Source organism: Muntiacus reevesi, chromosome 6 (genome assembly GCF_963930625.1).
Source record: "Muntiacus reevesi chromosome 6, mMunRee1.1, whole genome shotgun sequence".
NCBI classification, from domain to species: domain Eukaryota; kingdom Metazoa; phylum Chordata; class Mammalia; order Artiodactyla; family Cervidae; genus Muntiacus; species Muntiacus reevesi.
In genome coordinates, this window is record NC_089254.1 from 42,109,618 (window position 1) to 42,131,749 (window position 22,132).

A 22,132-nucleotide genomic window follows, 5' to 3' on the forward strand; every position below is an offset into this window, starting at 1 on the left:
TATAGGCATGTTGGTATATCTAGAATGAAACTCAGTCTCCTGAGAGCAGGATTGGAGAGTGAGGAAATGACTTTTCTTTGTACAGGTGCTTAGTCTAGTGTTCAAAAATGTATGCTCACAGTAAAAAATTCATAGGTTTTTTTTTAAGTAGAAAAAAGTGGCAAGATTATTTTCTCCCTTTAAGTGAAAAGTTTTATTAATTTTCATCTATATTTTACATGACTAAAATTATAAAAGTTCTCAGCAGTTATTTTAATAGTATCTTTGTCCCATAAACTACTGTAACAATTTGCTATGTATGACTTCCCCTTCTCTCCCCATATCCCCATGTTTTGTAATATTCAAGTTCATGACCACCACCATGCTTAGTTATTAAGTAAATCAGTTTGCAAGCAGGTTTCCTATTCACATATTCAAGGAAAATCTTTAAGAGAAGAGTACTTTAAATTTCATTTCTAAATACATAGATTTCCATAGGAAGTTACAAATCCTCAAACAGAAAAATGTGCTTTCTCAGGGTTATACTGATACAGAGATGAAACTTGGGAGAAATATTTTTTACAGTAGAAAACATTCAGTATATGATGAAAATTCTCAACTAGCTGTACATTATGAGAGCTAAGAATCATTTTCAGTGATGCAAACGTAAGTATTACTTCCCTGAAAGGCACATTTCTTTATAACAATTTTGCGTAGTCTTCCTCATTTAATGAAAATATATATTCAAAATGTACACACATTAAAATCTAATCTTGATTAGATTTTAGCAGCACTGGATTCTAAAACTCCCTCTATTTTTCTCAAAGAACATTTCCTGGGGATCAGAGCATTGAGTTTGAAATGTCAAACTACTAGAGAAAATCGGCAGGGGGGGGGTTATTTTAACTATCTAGAAAGAATCACACAGTGAAAATGCACAGTTAGCTCTTTACTGTTGCAGGTCAGGGCACATCTTACTTTTTTAGGTGGTCCTATTTGATGGCTGCACCCTCTTGGGCAATGAGTATCAAAGTGCTCCTCATTCCACAGGAGAAATGAATTTCAATAAAACCTTACATGTTGGTATGGATGCTGGCTCATCAAAGAGAAAAATGAAATTGACTTAGAGGATAAGACAAATGAAAGGTATTAAACTGACTGGAGGGAACAGAGGGGATTTCTCTAATTTTTCAAAATCTGTCTTTGCTTTGCACATAAAACTCTTCAAAATGTAGATAGGAAAGATGAAGCCCAATGTACTTAAGGAACAAAATGCCAAAGTGGCAAGAATGCTAATGTTGATAAAAATTATGAAGCATAGAGGAAGCCTAGAAAAATGAGGCAGGTCCAATTAAAGTTCTTGGAGACCCTCAGTGAAACAATACATGTGAAAACAAAATTAACATTAAGGCCATTCAAGGAGAAAAAATAACTAAGCAGGAGGTGCATGGCTTGCTTCACAGAGATGAGGTAAGAGGTGAATTTTCAGTCTGGCGTGCAACAGCGAGGAAGGGGAGCACAGAGCACTGGCTAGTATTCGGGCAACACGTGCCAGAGCTAATCCTCCAATAAGCCTAACATCTTGAGTCCTGTCTGCTTGCGAGATAGTCCTTTGGAGGGAAAGTGGTTTTTTTTTCCTTCTGAAGGTTTATTTTATGGGGAAATTTTCTGTGCTTTAGTGCCCTCAAATCATACACATTTACCTGTATTACATATACATTTCCCCTTAACAAATTTGCTGCATCTTTGTAGCTAGAAATAAAGATTATTTACATTTATTTTGGCTATAACTCTGTAAATTTACGAAATGCAGGAAAAGGAGATAAACTTGTCAGTCCTCAATGTTTTACTGCTCCTTTATATGCTTGAATATATCAAAATATATCAAAAGCAGTAGCCTGTTTTCCACTTTCAAATCTACCTATCTGTAGTAGGCAGTGTATTTTCAAAGTGCTTAAAAAAAAAACCACCAATGACTATTATTTATTCAGTTTTGGAGGTAGGTGGGAGTTATCCTCTTATTGCACATGAGGACACTGAGGCACATAGAAAGTCCACGGTGGAAGCAGGACTGAAGTTCAGATTGGCTAACGTGCATATATGTGTGAAAGAAATTACAGGGCACTGCTTGGGTAGCATTTGGTGTAGAAAAACCTGTACTTCGATTATTTTGTATGAATAAAATTCATTTTACTGAGACCCGATCAGGGAGACAGAACAGGCTTCTGCTCGGCTCTCCCCCTTAGGAAGGGTCACAGTCACCAAGTACCTGCAGAGCCCGTCTACGACTAAATCACTGTTTCTTACTAACCACTAACATTCCACACAGGCTTAATACAAGTAGAACTGCGCTTAAGGATCATTTGATATAAAAATATAAGACATCACAATCATGTAAAACATAGAATACTTATAAATCTCGCTGACATTGGAGTTTGAGCTAAGAAATCAGAAAAAAAAAAGTATATATACATAGAGAGGAGATGGAATAGGGAAAAAATAAAAATCCAAAGTATATGGTCTATCAATATATAAGATGTGCATTTGTCTTTTTAAATTATTTCCTTGCAGCTATACTTGTGCTGAGCAGGTCTGACTTTTAAATTAGAAATAGAAAATTTCATAAGTCATGTCTCATAACCACACTTCCCAGCTCAGAGGGCTTCTGCCATAAGGATTGTAGATGTGTCATAGAATATCCTGTTCCTCTCTTTAAAAAATTGTCTTTACAAATGGTAACTTAGTCCAAACTATGTTTTTATGTTTAAAAAAATAAATCACTTACCATTTGGCATAATCTTAATAGAGCACAAATTGCTATAAGCATATGGGAATCAATGTCATAATTTACTGTGACTATAAAAAACGTTTCTCTGTGCAGGCCTCTGAGAAAGTCTAGGTAGGTATATAGCCTTGACTTACCTTGCAGAAGGCCCCTAAGAATAAAAAAAGAGAAGTGAGTTTTTAAAATCGGTTTTTCATAACCTCAGAAGTCTACCATGAAAGTAGAATGCTTTAGTGAGAAAAAAAAAAAAAAACCCATTGCAGTGTTTATGTCACTGAGACAGGACCTTAAATAATGAGTTGGCTAATGTGGATTTTAATGACGCACCTCTGAACTCTTGTTTATATGGACCAGCAATCATATTAGTATCAGGTGATAACATAAACCTACAGAAGTTGTTTCCAAATGTAAAAAAGCATAATATCCATGAATTTCTTAGTCTTTTCACATGTATATCAAATGATGCCTTTTTCATGAAAAGCTCTTATGTTGATATTACTCAACATCTTCATCATCAGTATTAAGGTATCTTGATTCGCCATGCTTCAGGACAAAAAAATCCTCAGTCTTAAGTCCGTACCTTTCTAGAGCTTCACACAGTTTCACTGGAGGCTCTAAATAATGCTGGCAAAGGGCAGAGAGAAACAAAAGTGGAAAAAGATTAAGCACACCTGTATTTGAGAGGAAGTTCAAACAAGACTTCAACTAAAATAACCAACATAGCCTGCTTAAAATAATATCTTTCCATTTCATCGAAAGATTAGCAAGTGAGTCATTCACTTTCCAATATATAATCATTGTTGAGTTGATACAAGTGTCACACTGATCAATTTATCTAACACCATGTATGTCAACTCTGGTGCCAACTTAGATTGAACATTAGACTGCATGAACTCTGATCACTATTTCCCTACATGAAATTCTAGTCTAAATGGAACCAGTGCTAAAGAATTAAGTGTTACCAATATTGGGGGAAAATATAGAAACTTAAGATTATAAGGAAGAGTATCTGTGTGTAAGCAAACACTAGAGACAATATCTTTGCCTGCAGAAGGGCTGTCATCCCCAAGCCCCTGACAGATACCACTTCTGTAGCCTGAGAAGTGAAGAGGGAGCTGGAGAATAGATTTGGCAAGTGGAGCTTCATTGTGTTTCCTCACCTAGCTCAAAAAAAAAGTGAAGATGGAACACTACTGAAGGATGTTTCAACCTACTCAAATGTTTTCCAAATAAAAGCACTTGAGTGTGTTATAATTATTAAAGTAAAAGGTATAAAACATAAGTCATTTCACCAGTTATTTCTGAGTTAAATCTGTACATTAGATAGTGGCTATTTTATATCAAATAGAAGGGGGAAAACAGCTGTTACAGAAAGGGCTTTTATTTTCTTTTTTTCAATTTCAATCAGAAAAGCTGTAACATGTGAAAGTTAAAGCAGGAGTAAAAATCACCCGGCCTCTGCTCTGACCGCCGGCGGTAAGTCCGCTGCTACCCTTCAGGCAGTAGTGTCTTGTGAGTACCCGGAGTAGCCAGGTCAGGGAGCCAAATAAGAGCGCTGGCCTTCCTGGAGCTTACATCCCAGTTCACAGACAGGTAAGAAGTGAACAAATAAGAAAACAGTCTTGGGGTGGGTGATATGTTCTGGGGACAAAACAGTATCAGAGGTGGAGGTTTAATTTTAAATACAGCCACCTAAAAAGTCCTCTTGGAGATGGCAGCACTTGAACAGACACCTGAAGGAGCAGACTGCACGGGGCTTTACAGGCGGCTGTTAGAGGCACTGTGGCTGTGACTTGGGTGTGGGGGGGAGTTCTCCTGGAAGAGAAGTGTCATGATCTGATTTAGGGGTAAAGGTCGCTGCCCTCTGCAGTGTGGCGAACAGACAGCAAGGGGCAGCGTGGCCTGGTGAACAGGATAAGAGGCAGTCAGAGTCCAAACATAGTCTGAAAGGTGAGCTGACTGCATTTGGAGAAAGTGGGACAGAGGACATACGACAGTGAAGATTTTAGCTTGAGGAGCTGGAAGGAGGATTTTGCCATTTACAGAGATATAAGAGAAACAAGTTTGAGGAAAGAAAAGGAAGTTTGGTATGAAGCTTTTTAGTATGAAGGTTTTGTAACCTGATGGACATCCAAGTGGAGGAAAGTAGTGGATTGTAGGGAGAAACCTGGGTTAGAGAGCTTACAGTGCACAGACCGTGTTTAAAGCCATGAGCCTGGCGAGCTCCCCAGGAGTAACCCATTAGAGAAGAGAAGAGGTCCCTGGGCGATGGAGTCCTGACATGCTCACTGCTGGGAGGGAGGGGAGGAGCCAGCCACAGAGACTACGGAGGGCCAGCCAGTGATGCAACAGGAAAGCCAGGCAAGCTTTCCACGGTTTCAGATGCACAGATCTGCCAACAGTTACTGGCCACACTCCAGTTTTTTCCTCCCTGCTTGCTCACTTCTAGGTTTATGGCTGTGTTCAGAGATGCGTTGCCACTGTCTGCTGAGTAACTGCTGCCACTGTCTGCCTGCTTAACTAGGCATTGGTTACCCCGTATTCCTAGAAATAGTCACTTATTAAGGTTCGCTGATAACAGAAATCTGTTAGTCTTTTCTTTGCACACAGGATATTGCTAATATATCACCAGTAAAATATAACTTTAATAGCCCAAGTCAAGAAGCTTTCCTTTGCAAAATTGTTTTTAAGAGATTTCAAAATGATGAAACTCTTCCCCACTTCCCCTGTGTTCTACAACTCTCAGCCAATAATAAAACACTTATACAATTCTCTCACACTAATAATTTCTTTCCTAAACTGTAACTTTAATTATAAAAGCTATAACTTAGTATGGATTTTGATGTTGCACTATCTCTGTGAGTTTCTTCACAGGTCAGTTCTTGGCTGCTTCAACCATCTAGAAGATAACTTGAGAAGTAGGCAAGAAAACTATTTTAGGGCAGGCACTTTAGTCCTGCAGGGAAGACAGAAATGCCCCATAGCCCTGGGACCAAACAGCATGCATTAATCAAGATAGTAGATTAGACATAAATAGGAGTAAGTGGTGAAAGCTCCCAGCAGTCTGGACCCACTGAAGGCCAGGCGACCAGCCCCAGAAAACTCAAAACTGTTCCCTCTGTAAGATAGAAGATACTCAAAATGGAGAGCCTGGTCATTTAAGAAGTTAACATATATAATGTAGTGCCTACGGTCTGTTTCCACCAAAACTAGTGACTTAAATGCTTAAATACATGTAAGAAAGTCACTCAACATTCCTCAGATAAAATGTATGTACAGCAACCTCTGACTTAAGTGTTGCCAAGTCAAGGACATCCTTAAGCTGCTTATACTGTAGAGAGCAGTTATTACAACTATTTACATGCAAATCATTTTAAACTGTCTGTAAAGCATAGGCTAAATATCCTCCCCACAAATTCTTTATAATTTATTTAGCAAACTCACAGTTGTCAGATTTATACAACTAATGTCAAAAAGACTAAATGAGTTTGTATTTTATGTTTCATTAAGAAGTAAAGATGAAGGTTAGATTTTTAACAGGAGTAAGACTGAATAATACAATAACCCTTAAAGACTGAGGTTTTTCTCTCCTCTTCTCAAGTTCCCATCTCAGTCAGTCAAGAGCATAACCATCTTCCCAGTTACTCAGGTTAAAAATCTAGGATTCATCTTTGACTCTTCTGTTTGCAGCATTTAATAAAATACTATTACTTCATCTAAGTTGCTGAAATATAAATGGACCATAAATAAGCATACTTATATCTAAATTTATATACGAATGGAATGCACACACACGGAATAAGACACCGCCACTAAATACAGCAGTAAACCTGTGTACACAGAAACACATACTCTCCTTCACCCTTCCTATGCCCATGGTCATTCAGCTGTTGATTCTGTTGTGTCCCCCCAGCAGTGCAGAGTGGGGATTTTGATGGGAGGGAGTAGACAGGGGGCAGGCAGTGTGTTAATTACGGAATAAGATGCAACCAGGGAGAAGGCAGGCCAGAAAAAGGACAGAAAGAGGGAATGCTTAAAAAGCAGAGGACTCCTGCAGAGAGGCCCTGGAATGTGGAAGGTGCCGCGGAGAGCAAGGAGAAGCAGCTGCGTTCACCTGTCCGTTTCTAAGTTTTCCTGAGGATAGGCCCTGGCTCCAGGAGAGGAGAGAAAGCTTTTGGTTAAGCTCCTGTTTGATCCCACAACTCTGCCTAGTAAGCAGAGTTCTAGGGTCCAGGACCCTTATCGGAAAATGAAGTCTTCTCTACTAGTCTAGAAATAAAACCACCATTTATTTATCCCAGTGCCTGGCACACAGCAGACACACAATCAGTGTTTACTGGACAAATAACACTTCTGAAAAGCTCTAAGCTGTCCAGCCTTACTTCCCCTGCTGCTCTTGAGAGCATTCATACTCTGGCTGAACTCACTGCTCACCATCTCCATGCCGACACTCTCCTCATCTTGAGATGCCTTCTTCCTTACCTTCTCACAGCCAGGTTTAAATGTCACCTCTTCCATGAAGCTCTCCCTGATTCCTTCAATTAGTAACAGTCCCTGACTCGGAGACCCCTTTATCTGCCCCACTTTTTTTTAACATTTTTAGAGCAATTCCGTACATATCTTGTATCTTCCACTGAAACAAAAGCCTGCCTGGAGAGGAATGACATGATGATCCATTTTTTTATTTCCTAAGACCACACATATTTTTGGTTATATAAATAATTCAAAAGACCCCATGCAATGAAGAGGTTCTTTTTCACTGTATATAAATAGTTTTACTAATTAATCATTTACCACTGTAATTCACGTTGATGACTATGATGACCACACAGGCTCAGATTCCAGTCTGGTTTCTGAACACACTGCCAGGTAACACTGATGCCTGAGTCCCATCCTGTGTCAGACACACAGTGAGTCACTGTGACCAGCCGTACTTACCTCATTTGCTAAGGCGAAAGTTCCCCAGTGAATCGCCACAGACTTCTTGGTCTGAACATCAATGTGAATCTTTACAGCCTCTTCTGGGTCTACATGCTGGTACTTCATAAACCACCTTAGAAAACAGTAATTTATTAAATATGGCCTTTGAAATATACACTAAATTCTAATTACTGCTTCATCAACCTTTAAGATTCTACACAGGAGTAAGTCACATTAGTCAAAACCATCTCCTCAGACCACTAAAATATTTTTTGTACAAACTACTATACAGTAGGTAAGTCTCAAGCAAAACTCCCCTTTGACTAGTAAGATTTTGTTCCACATGTATTTTCATTTTGCTGAGGATTTATTCTGAAGAAATGTCTTATCTTAAAAAGATTTGGTCTTGGTACTAATCAAAGAAGTGGAATAATGGGTAACAAAAATCAAAACTTCAGTTGCAAAATAACCTGAATAACTTACAGAAACCATTTTTTTAACATGCTAAAAGTGAAAAGCAAACAAAAATTACTGTATAATTTATAATATCAGGAGCAAAAAAAAAAAATCCAATTACTAATCAAGGATTGAATTAAACATCATACAACCAAAGATGAGGTGTGTGGTTTGGTAAGAAAAAGGGGGACTTCGGGGGACTGAACAGAGTGTAGAAATGCTGACCGGCTGCCTCATGCCTGGTAAGAGCAGAGCTCTGGAGACGGGGGGCCTGGGCATGAACCCTGGCTCTACTGATTCCTGGGAATGCCTTGGCAGCCACTTCAAATTCTCCAGTTTGCCTCGTCCTTGTCTGTGAAAGAGTAGCTATTCCCACTTCACAGGGGTGTTGTGAGGATTAAACAAGACAGAGTTTATTCAGAGCATCAAATCCAGCACCGACTTAGTTGACACAACCAGCACTTTCAGGATGAACAATAATTTCTGATACGTAAAAGGTACTACCTAGAAGTAAATCCTTTGCTTTCCCAGCCACCACTTCAGGAAAGCGACAGTGTCTTCACATTATTTATATACTGGGTCTGCTATGGCCAGCTCATGCTGCAGTTAAAACTAAGCGATCTGGGTCCAGCAGGGAGCTGCTCCGGTTTTCAGAGACATTATGGAAAAGCCAATCTGTCTGCAGCAGCACAAGGGGCGTTATGGATGGTGAGGAGCTGCAGCGCTCAGGATGAAGCCCCTGTGTTCTGCTCAGCAGCAGCTGAGAGACGCACTGGATCTGCTGTGTCTCCCGACACTCAGAGGCAGGGCGGGATGCAAACAGCTTCTCCCGGCTCTACTGTAGAATCAGGTGTTTCTACTGATTTGTTGAAACTTGTACTTCAAAGAAATACACATACTCCTTTCTACCTTCATGTGTGTCTGAAATAAATTTAAAATGTTCACTCAGGTATAAAAATTAAAAACTTAAAATCCCACCTGACTTGGATAGGAAACTTGATGACAGGGGATCCCAGATGTAAGGATGAAAACATTCTAGGATCACTGAAAATCATTTTGGGTGTAATCGTCTTACACTTATAGACTACTCTGAAATGCTTCTGATAACATTATTTCTAAAACTTTAAGTACTGACCAGATAACTGGATTGCAGAGTAGAGGCTACCATGATTTAAGTACTTAGAGCAAACACTGTTCTCTCCCCGATCCTTCTCCCATCTTAGGAACAAGATAGCCTCAATGCAAGCAGGAAAGGGAATTATATGAGTGCATTTGTATACTTAGGCTGTACACATTGTATCATCACCTATATATATGGCACATGGATCTTGCTACATATGAAAACTTTTTTTCACAATTACATATAAGAAGTATTCTAATATACTAAGAAGATATATTGAATAAGGATCAATACCATACAAAATTGATGTGTAAACAGGTTGACTGATATTCTGAGAGATTTCATTAGAATTCAGAATTAGAAGTATGTGGAAAAGGGAAATTCTGGTAGTGTTAATGGTTCATAATAGTTTTCAATAAGGTAAAAATATCTAGTCCCTTAAATGAAGAAACTAGGGGGAAAAAGGGAGAAATAAGCATTAATAAAAATAGTAATGAAATGGTTTATGATGAACTTAAAAAAAAGTTTTAAGTATAACAAAATCAGAAACAAATGCTCAGACTTAATCAGTTCATCTGTGTCAGCCTTCTTCTCTTTGTAGGACTGCATCCTACATACCATTCTGTCTGCATACATGACCCTACACATGCACCTTAGAAAATACATTTTTAAAATTAGCCCTTATCTCATTATTTTCAGTGTTTCTTTTCTCTTCACGTGTACATATCAACCACAGTCCACTGAAATCTAACCAAGTTCTTTGAAATCACTTCTTTTTTTCTTAAATAGAGTTAAGGAAAAGATAGGCAGTGGATGGGTCTCAAATGCTAGTGTGACCTTTATCTGCTCTGAAGTCAGGTGATGAGCCCAGAGAGGTTGGAGGGCCAGTGAAACCATCAGTCGTGAAACTGTTTTGACCCGAATGACTGCACTGCTGACTGAAGTGAGATCATCAGCAGGGACTGATGCCATAGGCCAAGTCCTTGCTTCTTCTGCCCTCAACACAGGGCAGGGGATGGGGGCAGTGCAGTCATGGAGCAAAAGGTGGTTCTTTCTATAAGGAGAGTACCTTCCATGTGAAAGGCAAAGCCGGGGTCAGATAGGATTATCAGCTGATGGGTTTAACTTTAGTTGGAATAGTACATGAACTTTGCGCTGGGTGTAGTAATTCTTTAAACTGTGGTGTTCTTTCTTGGCAATATAATTTATGATTTTGAATAATTATTTAACTGATATGACTAATTAAAATGTTTTAAAATTAAAAAAAAAAGTTTTAACTGAGTCTGACACACAAGCCCCTACCCAATGTATAACAAAGTCCACCAATAAAATCACAAGTTACATGTATCATGACTACTTTGAGCCCAGTTGATTTACCATGTAGCAGGAATGCTTTCTCTGGACATCTACATACCTTGGTTCATACGCTCCAATGGGAATAGCTGCAAGGTCAAAAGGGCCAAATCTTTTTCCTATCTCTTCAAAAGCAGAGCAATAACCAGTATCTCCTGCGAAAAAAAATCGGTTCCAAGGCCCCAAGACAGACCAGCTGCCCCAGAGAACCTTGTTGTCATCCATCAGAGTCCTTTTACACCAGTGCTGGGAAGGCGTGAACACAAAGGTGACCTTGTCATGTCCGGGGACACAGTTCTCCTCCCACCAGTCCAGCTCGATCACATTCTCACAGCCACGTTTCTGCATCCAGTCCAGGAGCCCCAAAGGCACAAACCATCTCAGCTCGTTACCGAATCGCTCATTGAGAGCGATGACAGAATTGTAGTCCAGGTGGTCGTAGTGGTTGTGGCTGACAAGGACTGCATCTATCCGGGGCAGCTCGGCGACAGTGCATGGGGGACGACGAAACCGCTTGGGGCCCACGTGCTGCAATGGGGAGGCCCGAGCGCTGAAGACGGGATCTGTGAGCAAGATGAGCTCATCCATTTCCACCATCACTGTTGCATGTCCCAGCCATGTGACTCTTAAGCCAGCTTCCCTCACTCCAGCTTCTTCAGGGTCATCAATAAAATATGGCTTCAGCACCGGGAGTTCTTTATCAAGCTCCTATGTGTACAAAGAAAGGCAGCAGTTAATTTATAAACAAACAAAAAGAAGGTATATATATCATCATGAGCACATTTTGACCTAAATTATAGAGAGAAGGGTTATTTGAGAAGAACCGAAGTCATTTGATGTCTTTTTTTGTTTGTTTTTCTACTGAAAATGCATATACTTCTTTCTAAATCAGACACAGTAACCACTATATAGTAATGTAAGATCTTACTTACAAATACAACTGACAAAGGGAAAATTAAATTTAAAACTTTGAGTACTGCTGAGTTCACTAAATATTTGTAAAGGCTCTCTTCCGTAAGTGCCAGAAGCTGACTGACCTAGATGCAGTCCTTTTGCTCAGCTAGTGCAAAACTCTCAAGAGGTCAGTCTCTAGAATAGTAAAGAAAACCTTTGATGACATAAGTGCAGATCCTGGATCTCTTATGAACCTAACTTTCTGAGTACATAGAATTCAAAGCAGAGGACTGTGATCACTACTGGACAGTCACACGCAAAGAGGTTCTCCTTATTCCTTTCCTTTGAAGTTTTCTACCACTAATCAAACCAAAGTGAAACGTGGTCCTGACATGATAAGATGATCACTTTGGGGGGTAAGCAGGTGTGAACCAATAACTAAAACAAATGTGTTAAGTACTATACCTTAGGTTATTCTACATTTAATCCTTGGGTTAAGCAACAAGAAGCTGTGTTTTAGGGTCATACATGCGTGCATGCTGTCACTTCAGTCATGTCTGACTCTTTGCAACCCTATGGACAGTAGCCCGCCAGGCTCCTCTGTCCATGGGATTTTCCGGGCATGAATACCAGAGTGGGTTCCCATTTCCTTGTCCAGGGGATCTTCCTGACCCAGGGACTGAACCCAGGTCTCCAGCAGCTCCTGGAGCTGCAGGTGAGTTCCTTACCGCCGAGCCACCAGGGAAGCTCATTTCAGGGTCACATTCCTGGGTTCTATAAACTTTCACAAACTGCTTTGCTGTTCTGCCACTGAGCTGCACTGAGGTCTCTCCCAGGAAGCCACTCGTGAAACTTGCCGAGTACGTCCCATGAGGCTGTCTTTAGAACTGGGTGCCCACTCAACCTCCACCCCACCTTCCCACTCACCCCAGAAACATTTCTCTCAGTTCCCTGTACCAGGAAAAGCTCTTCTCTTCCAGAGCAATTTGCTTTATTCATTTGATTGTCATTGGGAGAAAATTCATACTTGGATTTTTGCTTGGACTAGGAAGTTCAGAGTAAAGGCTTGAAGCTGTGCCATCCATGTGCAGGATGGAACAGGGAAGGTCAGCAGGGAGTGATGGAAAAGGTTTCTATCCTAACTTAATCTTGAAACTTTATTGTTCTACCCTAATTGTCCACTTCTTCTTTTTTTTTTTTCCCCCCCACTTCTTCTTCTATGTTTATCTATCTGTCCAACCACTATGAGAACAGTATAGAGAGTTCTTAAAAAAACTAAAATTAAAACTACCATACGACCCAGCAATCCCCCTACAGGGCATATACCCCAAGGAAACCAGAATTGAAAAAGACACATGTATGCCAATGTTCATTGCAGCCCTATTTGCAATAGCTAGGATGTGGAAGCAACCTAGCTGTCCTTTGAGAGATGAACGGATAAGGAATTTACGGGACATATACAAAATGGAACATTACTCAGCTATTTGGAAAAAAAAAAGACCACGCATTTCAGTCAGTTCTAATGAGGTGGATGAGCTTAGAGCCTATTATACAGAGTTAAGTAAGTCAGACAGAGAAAGACAGACCGTATATTAAAGCATGTATGGAATCCTGAAAGACGGTACCAACGATCCTACACATAGGGCAGCAAAGGAAACAGATGGAAAGTAGACAGACTTCTGGACTCAGTGCAGGAAGTCAAGGCTGGGGTCATTTATTAGAACGGCACTGAAACGTACATTATAACTTGTGAAACAGATGAGCACCGCGGGGCGATGTGTGAAGCACGGCATGCGAAGCTGGTGCTCTGTGAAACCTGCAGGGACGGGCTGGAGAGGGAGGTGCGTGTGGGGCTCAGGATGGGGGGGACACATGTATGCCTGTGGCCAATTCACAGTGACGTCTGGCAAAAAAAAATCAGAATATTTTAAACTAATTATCCTCCAAGTAAAGTGAATAAACTTTATTTATTTTTTTTTGGTGGCTTCAGTATTTTTTTTTTTTTTATTGGAGGCTAATTACTTCACAACATTGCAGTGGGTTTTGTCATACATTGACATGAATCAGCCATGGAGTTACATGTATTCCCCATCCCGATCCCCCCTCCCACCTCCCGTGAATAAACTTTAAAACACACAAACATAAGAGGAACACAACAGCACTCATCAGAATAGAAATGCCACTGGTAACTGCACCAGGGGATCACCTCGGGACAGTCAAGAGTGTCCACTATTGAAAACTCTGCGATCAATCCTAGAAAGGAGCTGGTTAAAAGGAAACATGCTAGCCGTATTCTCCGAAGGGAAACCAGTAAAGCTACTAAAGGAGGACACTATGAAGGTTCCGTGAATGGTAAGCAGACCTACATTTGGTCTGTATTCACACCCCTGGGCTTATATCCAAAAGAAACACTAATAAATATAAATATATATATACATATATATATGCACTTCACATTCACTGCAACATGCTGTCCACACCTGGAAGCCAGCAACAAACTGGCCATCAGCACAGGATGGTTCAGGAAGACAGGGTACACAGAAGGGAAAATTACTCAGCCATGAAACTCAATGAAATCAGACACTTGCAACAAAAATTCTCACATGACCAAAAACGAATGATAAACTGTACTAGAATACCATATAACCTGCAAGTGGTATCTGACCAAAGATACAAACACATCAATTTCTAACGGGAAACAGACTCACAAACGTAGAAAAGAAAATTAGGGTATCAAAAGGGAAATGCTGGGAGGAAAGAATAAACAATCAATTTGGAATTAACACCTACATACTGACAGATAAAAATCAGTAAGAAACCTGGCCCAACTGGCTGGCACAGAGAAACTTCTTAACACTGGAATAATCTACATGGGACAAGACTCCAAAAAAGACTAGGTGTACACATCACTAAAGCATACACAACAGTGTTAATCAACACTAGTCCCACGTGAACGAAAAATTAAACGACAATCTACAAGGGAAAGACGCTGACTCGATTCCCCGCACGCCTGGCTCCGTGGGCCTAGTATTTCATCCCTGGAGCCGGAGCTGGCTGTATCCTAATGTCGCACAGTCATGGGGCTCAGGGAGCTGGGAGGCATGTGTGAGAGAGTATCCCCCTTGGACCTGTCGTGCCTGGAACCTCGGGATGGGACCAGACTGTCCTGATGCAGGTGGGTCACTGGACAAGGAAGGTAAGCAAGGGCTGGAAAAACATGACTGACTCTCTGGGCTGCATAGCTTTGCAGTATCACCTGGCTTCCACATATCCTAGTGCTCCAGGACCCCCACAGAAGCCTCCTTCCTTGGAGACCCTAGCCCAGAAGATAGAAACCTCAGCACCAATCCTTGGCATAAGCTGACGTCTGTTCAGAGTAAAGGGTAAGGGGCGGAAGTATTGAACAGTCCAGGGCATTTCTTCTGGCGCCGGGCGTTCCCAGGAACAAGCCAGGAGCAGGGCTTTTGCTAACCTGGCCCTATTAAACCAGTGCTGGGGCTGTGAGGATGCTGCCGCCTTGTGGACACTTCTGTAAGTACCACTGGAAAACCAGTGCTCTTTTGAATTCGCCAGAAAGCCTGCAAAGCTTTTAATCACCTGGAGAAATCTGCAGGTGCCTTGGAAGAGGAAAAGGCAACCCACTTTGGTATTCCTGTGTGGAAAATCCCATGGACTGAGGAACCTGGATGGCTACAGTCCACAGGGTTGAAAAAATTTGGAGGAGTAGTATGCGTGCAGGCAGGTAATTGAAAGAAAATTCAAAACAGGGTCAAATCTCAGGAAGTCAATTTTAAGAGGTAGATTTTTCTTGAGTTTTTACTAAAAGACAAATACTAAAGATGCTCAGCATCCCTCATTAGTAGATAAATTCAAATGTTAACTACAATGAAGGGTCACCTCAAACCAGTCAGAGGAGCCATCATTAAAAACTCTACCCACAGTAAATGCTGGGGAAGGTGTGGGGAAGAGGAATCCTCCTAGCCTTCTGCTCGGAAGGTAAACTGGTAACAGCCACCACAGAGGACACTATGCAGGTTTCTTAAGAAACTAATTATTGCTACATTTGACCTGTAATCACACATCTGTGCTTATATCAGAGTGAAACTGTAATGAGAAGAAATTCATTCACCTGAAGTTTCATTGCAACATGCTTTCAAGAGCTCAGAAATGGAAGCCAGGCCCCAGCTGTTCATCATCAAACAGATACAAGAGGAAGACATCCAATGGATATAAAAGGGGGCACTCAGCCGTGACACAGTGAAGTCAGTCCAGTTACAACAGACAGGGAAACACTCACAGTGAGAAGCAAGTCAGAAAGAGAGAGCAGCATATGCTGTCACCCCCAAGAACAATCTAGAAACTGATACAAAAACACCCATTTGTAAAACAGAAACAGACTCACAGGCTTAAAAAAGAAATTAGGGTCACCAAAGGGGAAAGCTGGGAGAGAGAAATAACGTTGCAGTTTGGCATGAACATCTGTACACTGACGCATATAAATCAGGAAAAAAAAATTGGATCTACTGTCTAGCACAGGGAACTCTTCCCAACAGCGTGGAGTAACTTATATGAAACAGTCCGAGAAAGACCAGATGTACACCTCAGTGAACTGAATCAAGCTGCTTCACATCTGAAACAAATGTGGCAGTGTTAATCAACTCAGTCATGTGTGACTCTCTGCGACCCCATGGACTGTAGCCCGCCAGGCTCCTCCATCCATGGGATTCTCCAGGCAAGAATACTGGAGTGGGTTGCCATTTCCTTTTCCAGGGGATCTTCCCAACCCAGGGATCAAACCCAGGTCTTCCACACTGCAGGCAGACGCTACCATCTGAGCCACCAGGGAATCTCAAAAGGGGAAAAAGCTGACTTCCCCACATGCCTGGCTGTTTGGGGCTGGTATTTCATCCCTGGTATCTGAGGCTGGATCCCAAGGCAGGACTCTCATGGGGCTCAGGGAGCTGGGAAGGATATGCCAAAAAAGCAACCCCCTTGGACCTGCGGTGCCGGGAACCTCGGGCTGGGACCACACTGTCTTGGATGCAGGAGGGCCATCCAACAAGTTAAGCTAAGTGCACGGAAAACAAGTCAGACCCCCTGGGATGCAAGAGCTTTGAAAAGTCAGCTAGATGCTACATCTCCTGGTGCTCGGGGACCACACCTCCGGTCTCCTTCCTTGGAAACCCCACCACAGAGGACAACAACCTCAGCACCCATCCTTAGTATAAGCTGAGATGTGTCCCAGGGTTAAGGGTAAGGGGCGGAAGAATTGAGACAGCATCTCTTCTGGCACCCGGGGTTCCCAGGAACAACGCAGGAGCAGGTCTTACCCTGGTCTTCTTGCTCCCTGTAGAACCAGTGCCTGGAATGAGCAAATACTGCTGCCTGGCCATGCTTCCCATACAGCTGGGAAACCAGTGCTGAGGTGAACTGCCTCACAGACCTGCCGAGCTTTTAGTGAAACCTCCCCAGAGAAATGTACTGGCAGGTAATGAGGAGAAAATACAAAAGAGGGTGAGTTTCATGATGTGCAATGAGGTAAATTTTAGTCGAAACGTTCTATCCGGTGCGGGGCGGGGGGGAGCCTAAGAGCACCTCCATAGCTCATTAGTAGAGGAATGCAAATTCTAACTTCAATGAGGGATCACCTCCCAACATACAGAGTGGCCATCATTAAAACCTTTACAAATGATAAATGCTGGGGAAGCCTCTAGCCTGTTCCTCAGAAGGTAAAGTGGTAAGAGCACCAATTAGATACTAGGGAAGTTCCTTAAAAAAATAATTAGAGCTAAATTATCTGTAATCCCACTCCTGAGCACATATCTGAAAGAAACTATAAAAATTTGTACAACTGAAAATTAACTGCAACATGATTTCAATAGCCCAGACTTGGAAGTCAAGACCAAACTGTCCATCACCAAAGAGATGCATAAGGAAGACAGGGTCCATATATACAAGGGAATATTACTCAGCCATGAAACAGAATGAATCAAACCATTTACAACGACAGTGATGCATCTGGAAAAGCTCATACTATGAGAAGCAAGTCAGATAAGGACCAATAGCATATGAAAGCACCTCCACAACCCATCTAAAAACCAGTACAAATCCATCAGTTTGTAAAACAGACTCACATCTCAGTATTTCTGAATCAAGGTGCTTCACACCTAAAACAACCAACCATATTAATCAACTCTACTCCAACATGAAAACCCCAGGAACAGTATGAAAAGGCAAAAATATATGACACTGAAAGATGAGCCCCCCGGGTCAGCACGTGTCCAATATGCTACTGGGGAAGAACAGAGAAACAGCTCCAGAAAGAAGGAAGAGGCTGAGCAAAGTGGGAATGATGCCCAGTGCGGATGTGTCTGGTGGTGAAAGTAAAGTCTGATGCTGTGAAGAACAGTATTACCCAGGAACCTAGAATGTTAGGTCCACGAATCAAGGTAAACAGGAAGGGGTCAAACAGGAGATGGCAAGAGTGAGCATCGACATTTTAGGAATCAGTGAACTAAAATGGACTGGGATGGGTGAATTTAATTCAAATGACTATTATATTTACTATCGTGGGCAAAAATCCCTTAGAAGAAATGAAGTAGCCCTCATAGTCAACAAGAGTCCTGAAAGCAGTACTTTGGTGCAGTCTCAAAAATGACAGAATGATCTTGGTTCATTTCCAAGGCAAACCACTCAACATCACAGTAATCCAAGTCTATACCCCAACCACAGATGCCAAAGAAGCTAAAGTTGAATAGTTCTATGAAGCCCTACAAGATCTTCTAGAACTAACACCAAAAAAAGATGTCCTTTTCATCAGAGGAGACTGAAATGCAAAAGAAGGAAGTCAAGAGATACCTGGAGTAACGGCAAATTTAGCCTTGGAATACAAGATGAAGCAGGGAAAAGACTAACAGTTTTGCCAAGAGAACACAGCAAATACCCTCTTCCAACAACACGAGATGACTCGACACATGGATATCACCATATGGTCAAAACGAAAATCTGATTATATTCTTTGCAGCCAAAGATGAAGAAACTTTATACAGTCAGCAAAACAAGCCCTGAAATAATTGTGGCTCAGATCATGAGCTCCTTATTGCAAAATTTAGACTTAAACTGAAGAAAGGAGGGAAAACCACTAGGGCTTCAGGTATGACCTAAATCAAATCCCTTATGATTATACAGTGGAAGTGACAAACAGATTTAAGGGATTAGATCTGATAGACAGAGTGCCTGAAGAACTATGGACAGAGGTTCATAACACACAGGAGGCAGTGACACAAACCATCCCCAAGAAAAAGAATCACAATAAAGCAAAATGGGTGTCTGAGGAGAGCTTACAAACAGCCGAGCAAAGAAGAGAAGCGACAGGCAAAGGGGAAAGGGAAAGATATACCCAACTAAATGCAGAGTTCCAAAGAATAGCAAGGAGAGATAAGAAAGTGTCCTTAAGAGAACAATGCAAAGAAATAGAGGAAAACAATACAAAGGGAAAGACTAGCGATCTCTTCAAAGAAAATTAGCGATACCAAGCAACATTTCATGCAAAGATGGGCTCAATAAAAGACAGAAATGGTATACACCTAACCAAAGCAGAAGAGATTAAGAGGAGTTGGGAAGAATACACAGAAGAACCGGACAAAAAAGATCTTAATGACCTGGATAACCACGATAGTGCAGTCACTCACTTAGAGCCAGACATCGTGGAGTGTGAAACCAAGTGGGCCTTAGGTAGCATTACTACTAACAAAGCTAATGGAGGTAAGGCAATTCCAGCTGAGCTTTTTCCTAAAAGATGATGCTGTTAAAGTGCGGCACTCAATATGACAGCAAATTTGGAAAACTTAGCAGTAGCCTCAAGACTGGAAAAGGCAAGTTTTCATTCCAATCCCAAAGAATGTTCAAACTACAACACAATTGCGCTCATTTCACACGTTAGCAAGGTAATGCTTGAAATCCTTCAAGCTAGGCTTCAACAGTACATGAACCAAGAGCTTGCAGATGTACAAGAAGGATTTAGAAAAGTCAGAGGAATCAGAGATCAAACTGCCAACATCTGCTGGATCATAGAAAAAATGAAGAGAATTCCAGAAAAACATCTACTTCTGTTTCACTGACCACGCTAATGCCTTTGACTGTGTAGATCACAACAAACTGTGAAAAATTCTTAAAGAGATGGGAATACCAGACCACCTTACTTGCCTCCTGAGAAACCTGTATGCAGATCAAGAAGCAACAGAACTGGACATGGAACAACGGACTGGTTCAAAATTAGGAGATGAATACATTAATGCTATATATTGTCACCCTACTTATTTAATTTCTATGCAGAGTACATCATGCAAAATGCCAGGCTCTATGAATCACAAGCTGGAATCAAGATTGCTAGGGGAAATATCAACAAGATGACACCACCCTTTTGGCAGAAAGTGAAGAGGAACTAAAGACCCTCTTGATGAAGGTGAAAGCATAGAGTGATAAAGCTGGTATAAAACTCAACATTCAAAAAACTAAGATCATGGCATTCAGTTCCATCACTTCATGGCAAATGATGGGAAAAAAATGGAAACAGTAATAAATTTTATTTTCTTGGGTTCCAAAATCACCGCAGATGGTGACCACAACCATTAATGGTCAGTCATGAAATTAAAAGATGTTTGCTCCTTGGAAGGAAAGCTATGACAAACCTAGACAGTGCATTAAAAAGCAGAGACATCACTTTGCTGACAAAGGTCCATCTAGTCAAAGCTATGGTTTTTCCAGTAGTCATGTATGGATGTGAGAGCTGGACCATAAAGAAGGCCAAAGAATTGATGCCTTCGAACTATAGTGTTGACTCTTGAGAGTCCCTTGGACAGCAAGAAGATCAAACCAGTCAACCAAAGGAAATCAACCCTGAATACTCATCAGAATGAATGATGCTAAAGCTCCAATACTTTGGCCACCTGATGCAAAGAGCCAACTCATTGGAAAAGACCCTGATATTGCAGAAGACTGAGGGCAGGAGGAGAAGGGGGAGACAGAGGATGGTTGGATGGCATCACTGACTCAATGGCCATGAGTCCGAGCAAACTCAGAGACAGTGATGGACAGGGAAGCCCTGTGTGCTGCGTTCATGGCATCACAGACGGTCAGACATGACTGAACAACTGCAACATAAACTAAAAATTAAATCACAACCTAAAAAGGAAAGCAGCAGACTCTGTTCCTGCCTCATGCCTGACTTTTCAGGGCTGGGATTTCATTCCTGGAGCCTGAGGCACCTGGATCGTAAAGCTGGACTGTCGTGGGGCTCAGGGAGCTGGGAAGGACGTGTCAAGAGAGTAACCCCCTTGGACCTGTGGTGCCTGGTACCCTGTGAAGAGACCAGAATATCAAGATCCAGGAGGGCCATCAGAAAACTAAGCTAAGCCAAGTGCAGGGAAAACACGATAGACCCCCTGGGCTGCAATAGCTTTGAAAAGTCACCTGGCCTCCATGTCTCCTGTGCTCCAGGCATTCCCACCTACAGCCTCCTTCCTTGGAGTCCCCACCTACAGAGGACAGCAAGCTCAGCACAGCGCTTTGGCAGGGGTTGAGATCTGGCCCAGGCTGAAGGGTAAAGGGTGAAAGTATCGAGACACAGCCCAGGTGGGAATTTCTTCTGGCACGGTGGGCTCCCATTAACAACCCAGGAGCAAGACTTGCCCTAATCTAGTCGCCCTTTGTGACCAGTGCTGGGAAAGAAGAAATGCTTCTCCTTTGTGGACACTTCCCATAACAACAACTGGAAACCATGGGTGAGGAATTGCATCACAAGGCCTGCAGAGTTACTGTATTCGTGACTTCCCCACATGCAATGTGCTGTCCTAGGTAATCAAAAGAAAATACAATACAGGGGTGACTCTCAAGAAGCTGATTTCAACTGGTAAATATGACTCACAAGGCTCTTTTAAGGAAAAAATCCCAGGAACAGATGCTCAACATCACTCACTATTAGAGAAATGCAAATCAAAAGTATAATGAGGTATGATCTTGCACCAATCAGAATCACCAACATCAAAACGTCTACAGAGGATAAACATTGGAGAGGGCCTTCCCTGATGGCTCAGTGGTAAAGAATCTGCCTGTGAATGCAGCAGACATGGGTTCAATCCCTGGTCCAAGATCCCACATGCCTCAGAGCAACTAAACCTGTGTCCCAGGACCATTGAGTCTGAGCTCTAGAGTCTGGGAGCTACAAATACTGACCCCACACATCCCAACTACTGAAGCCCACTCACCCTAGAGCCCGTGCTCCTCACGAGAAACAACCACAATGAGAAGCCCACACACTCTGCAACTGAGAAAAGCCTGTGCACCAATGAAGACCCAGCACAGGCAAAACTGAATGAATAAATATATAAAATTTAAAAATAAAAAAGAATAAATGGTGGAAAGGCCATGAAGAAAAGGGAACCCTCCTATGTTAACTGGTAATAGCCTTTATGGAGAACAGTATGAAGATTCTTTAAAAACTAACAGTAGATATACTATATACCCGGCAATACCATTCCAGGGTGTCTATCAAAGAAATCCATAATTGAAATGACAAATGCATCCCAACAGTCAGTGCAGCACTATTCACAGCAGCAGCACATGGA

General features: G+C 41.7%; 1 protein-coding gene across 4 annotated transcripts in view; it reads right to left on the reverse strand.

The window, feature by feature from the left end:
- Positions 1-71: 71 nt before the first annotated feature.
- The window catches only part of NAPEPLD (N-acyl phosphatidylethanolamine phospholipase D), a 99,223-nt gene continuing 77,162 nt past the window's right edge, over positions 72-22,132 (reverse strand). For all 4 annotated transcript variants that reach the window (XM_065939975.1, XM_065939973.1, XM_065939974.1 and 1 more), the window contains exons 3-5: positions 10,675-11,321; positions 7,703-7,817; positions 72-3,388 (exon numbers count right to left, since the gene is read on the reverse strand). In XM_065939975.1, coding sequence (XP_065796047.1) covers positions 3,260-3,388; positions 7,703-7,817; positions 10,675-11,321 — 891 coding nt within the window. In that variant the 3' untranslated portion in view covers positions 72-3,259. The remainder of the gene's footprint in view (positions 3,389-7,702; positions 7,818-10,674; positions 11,322-22,132) is intronic.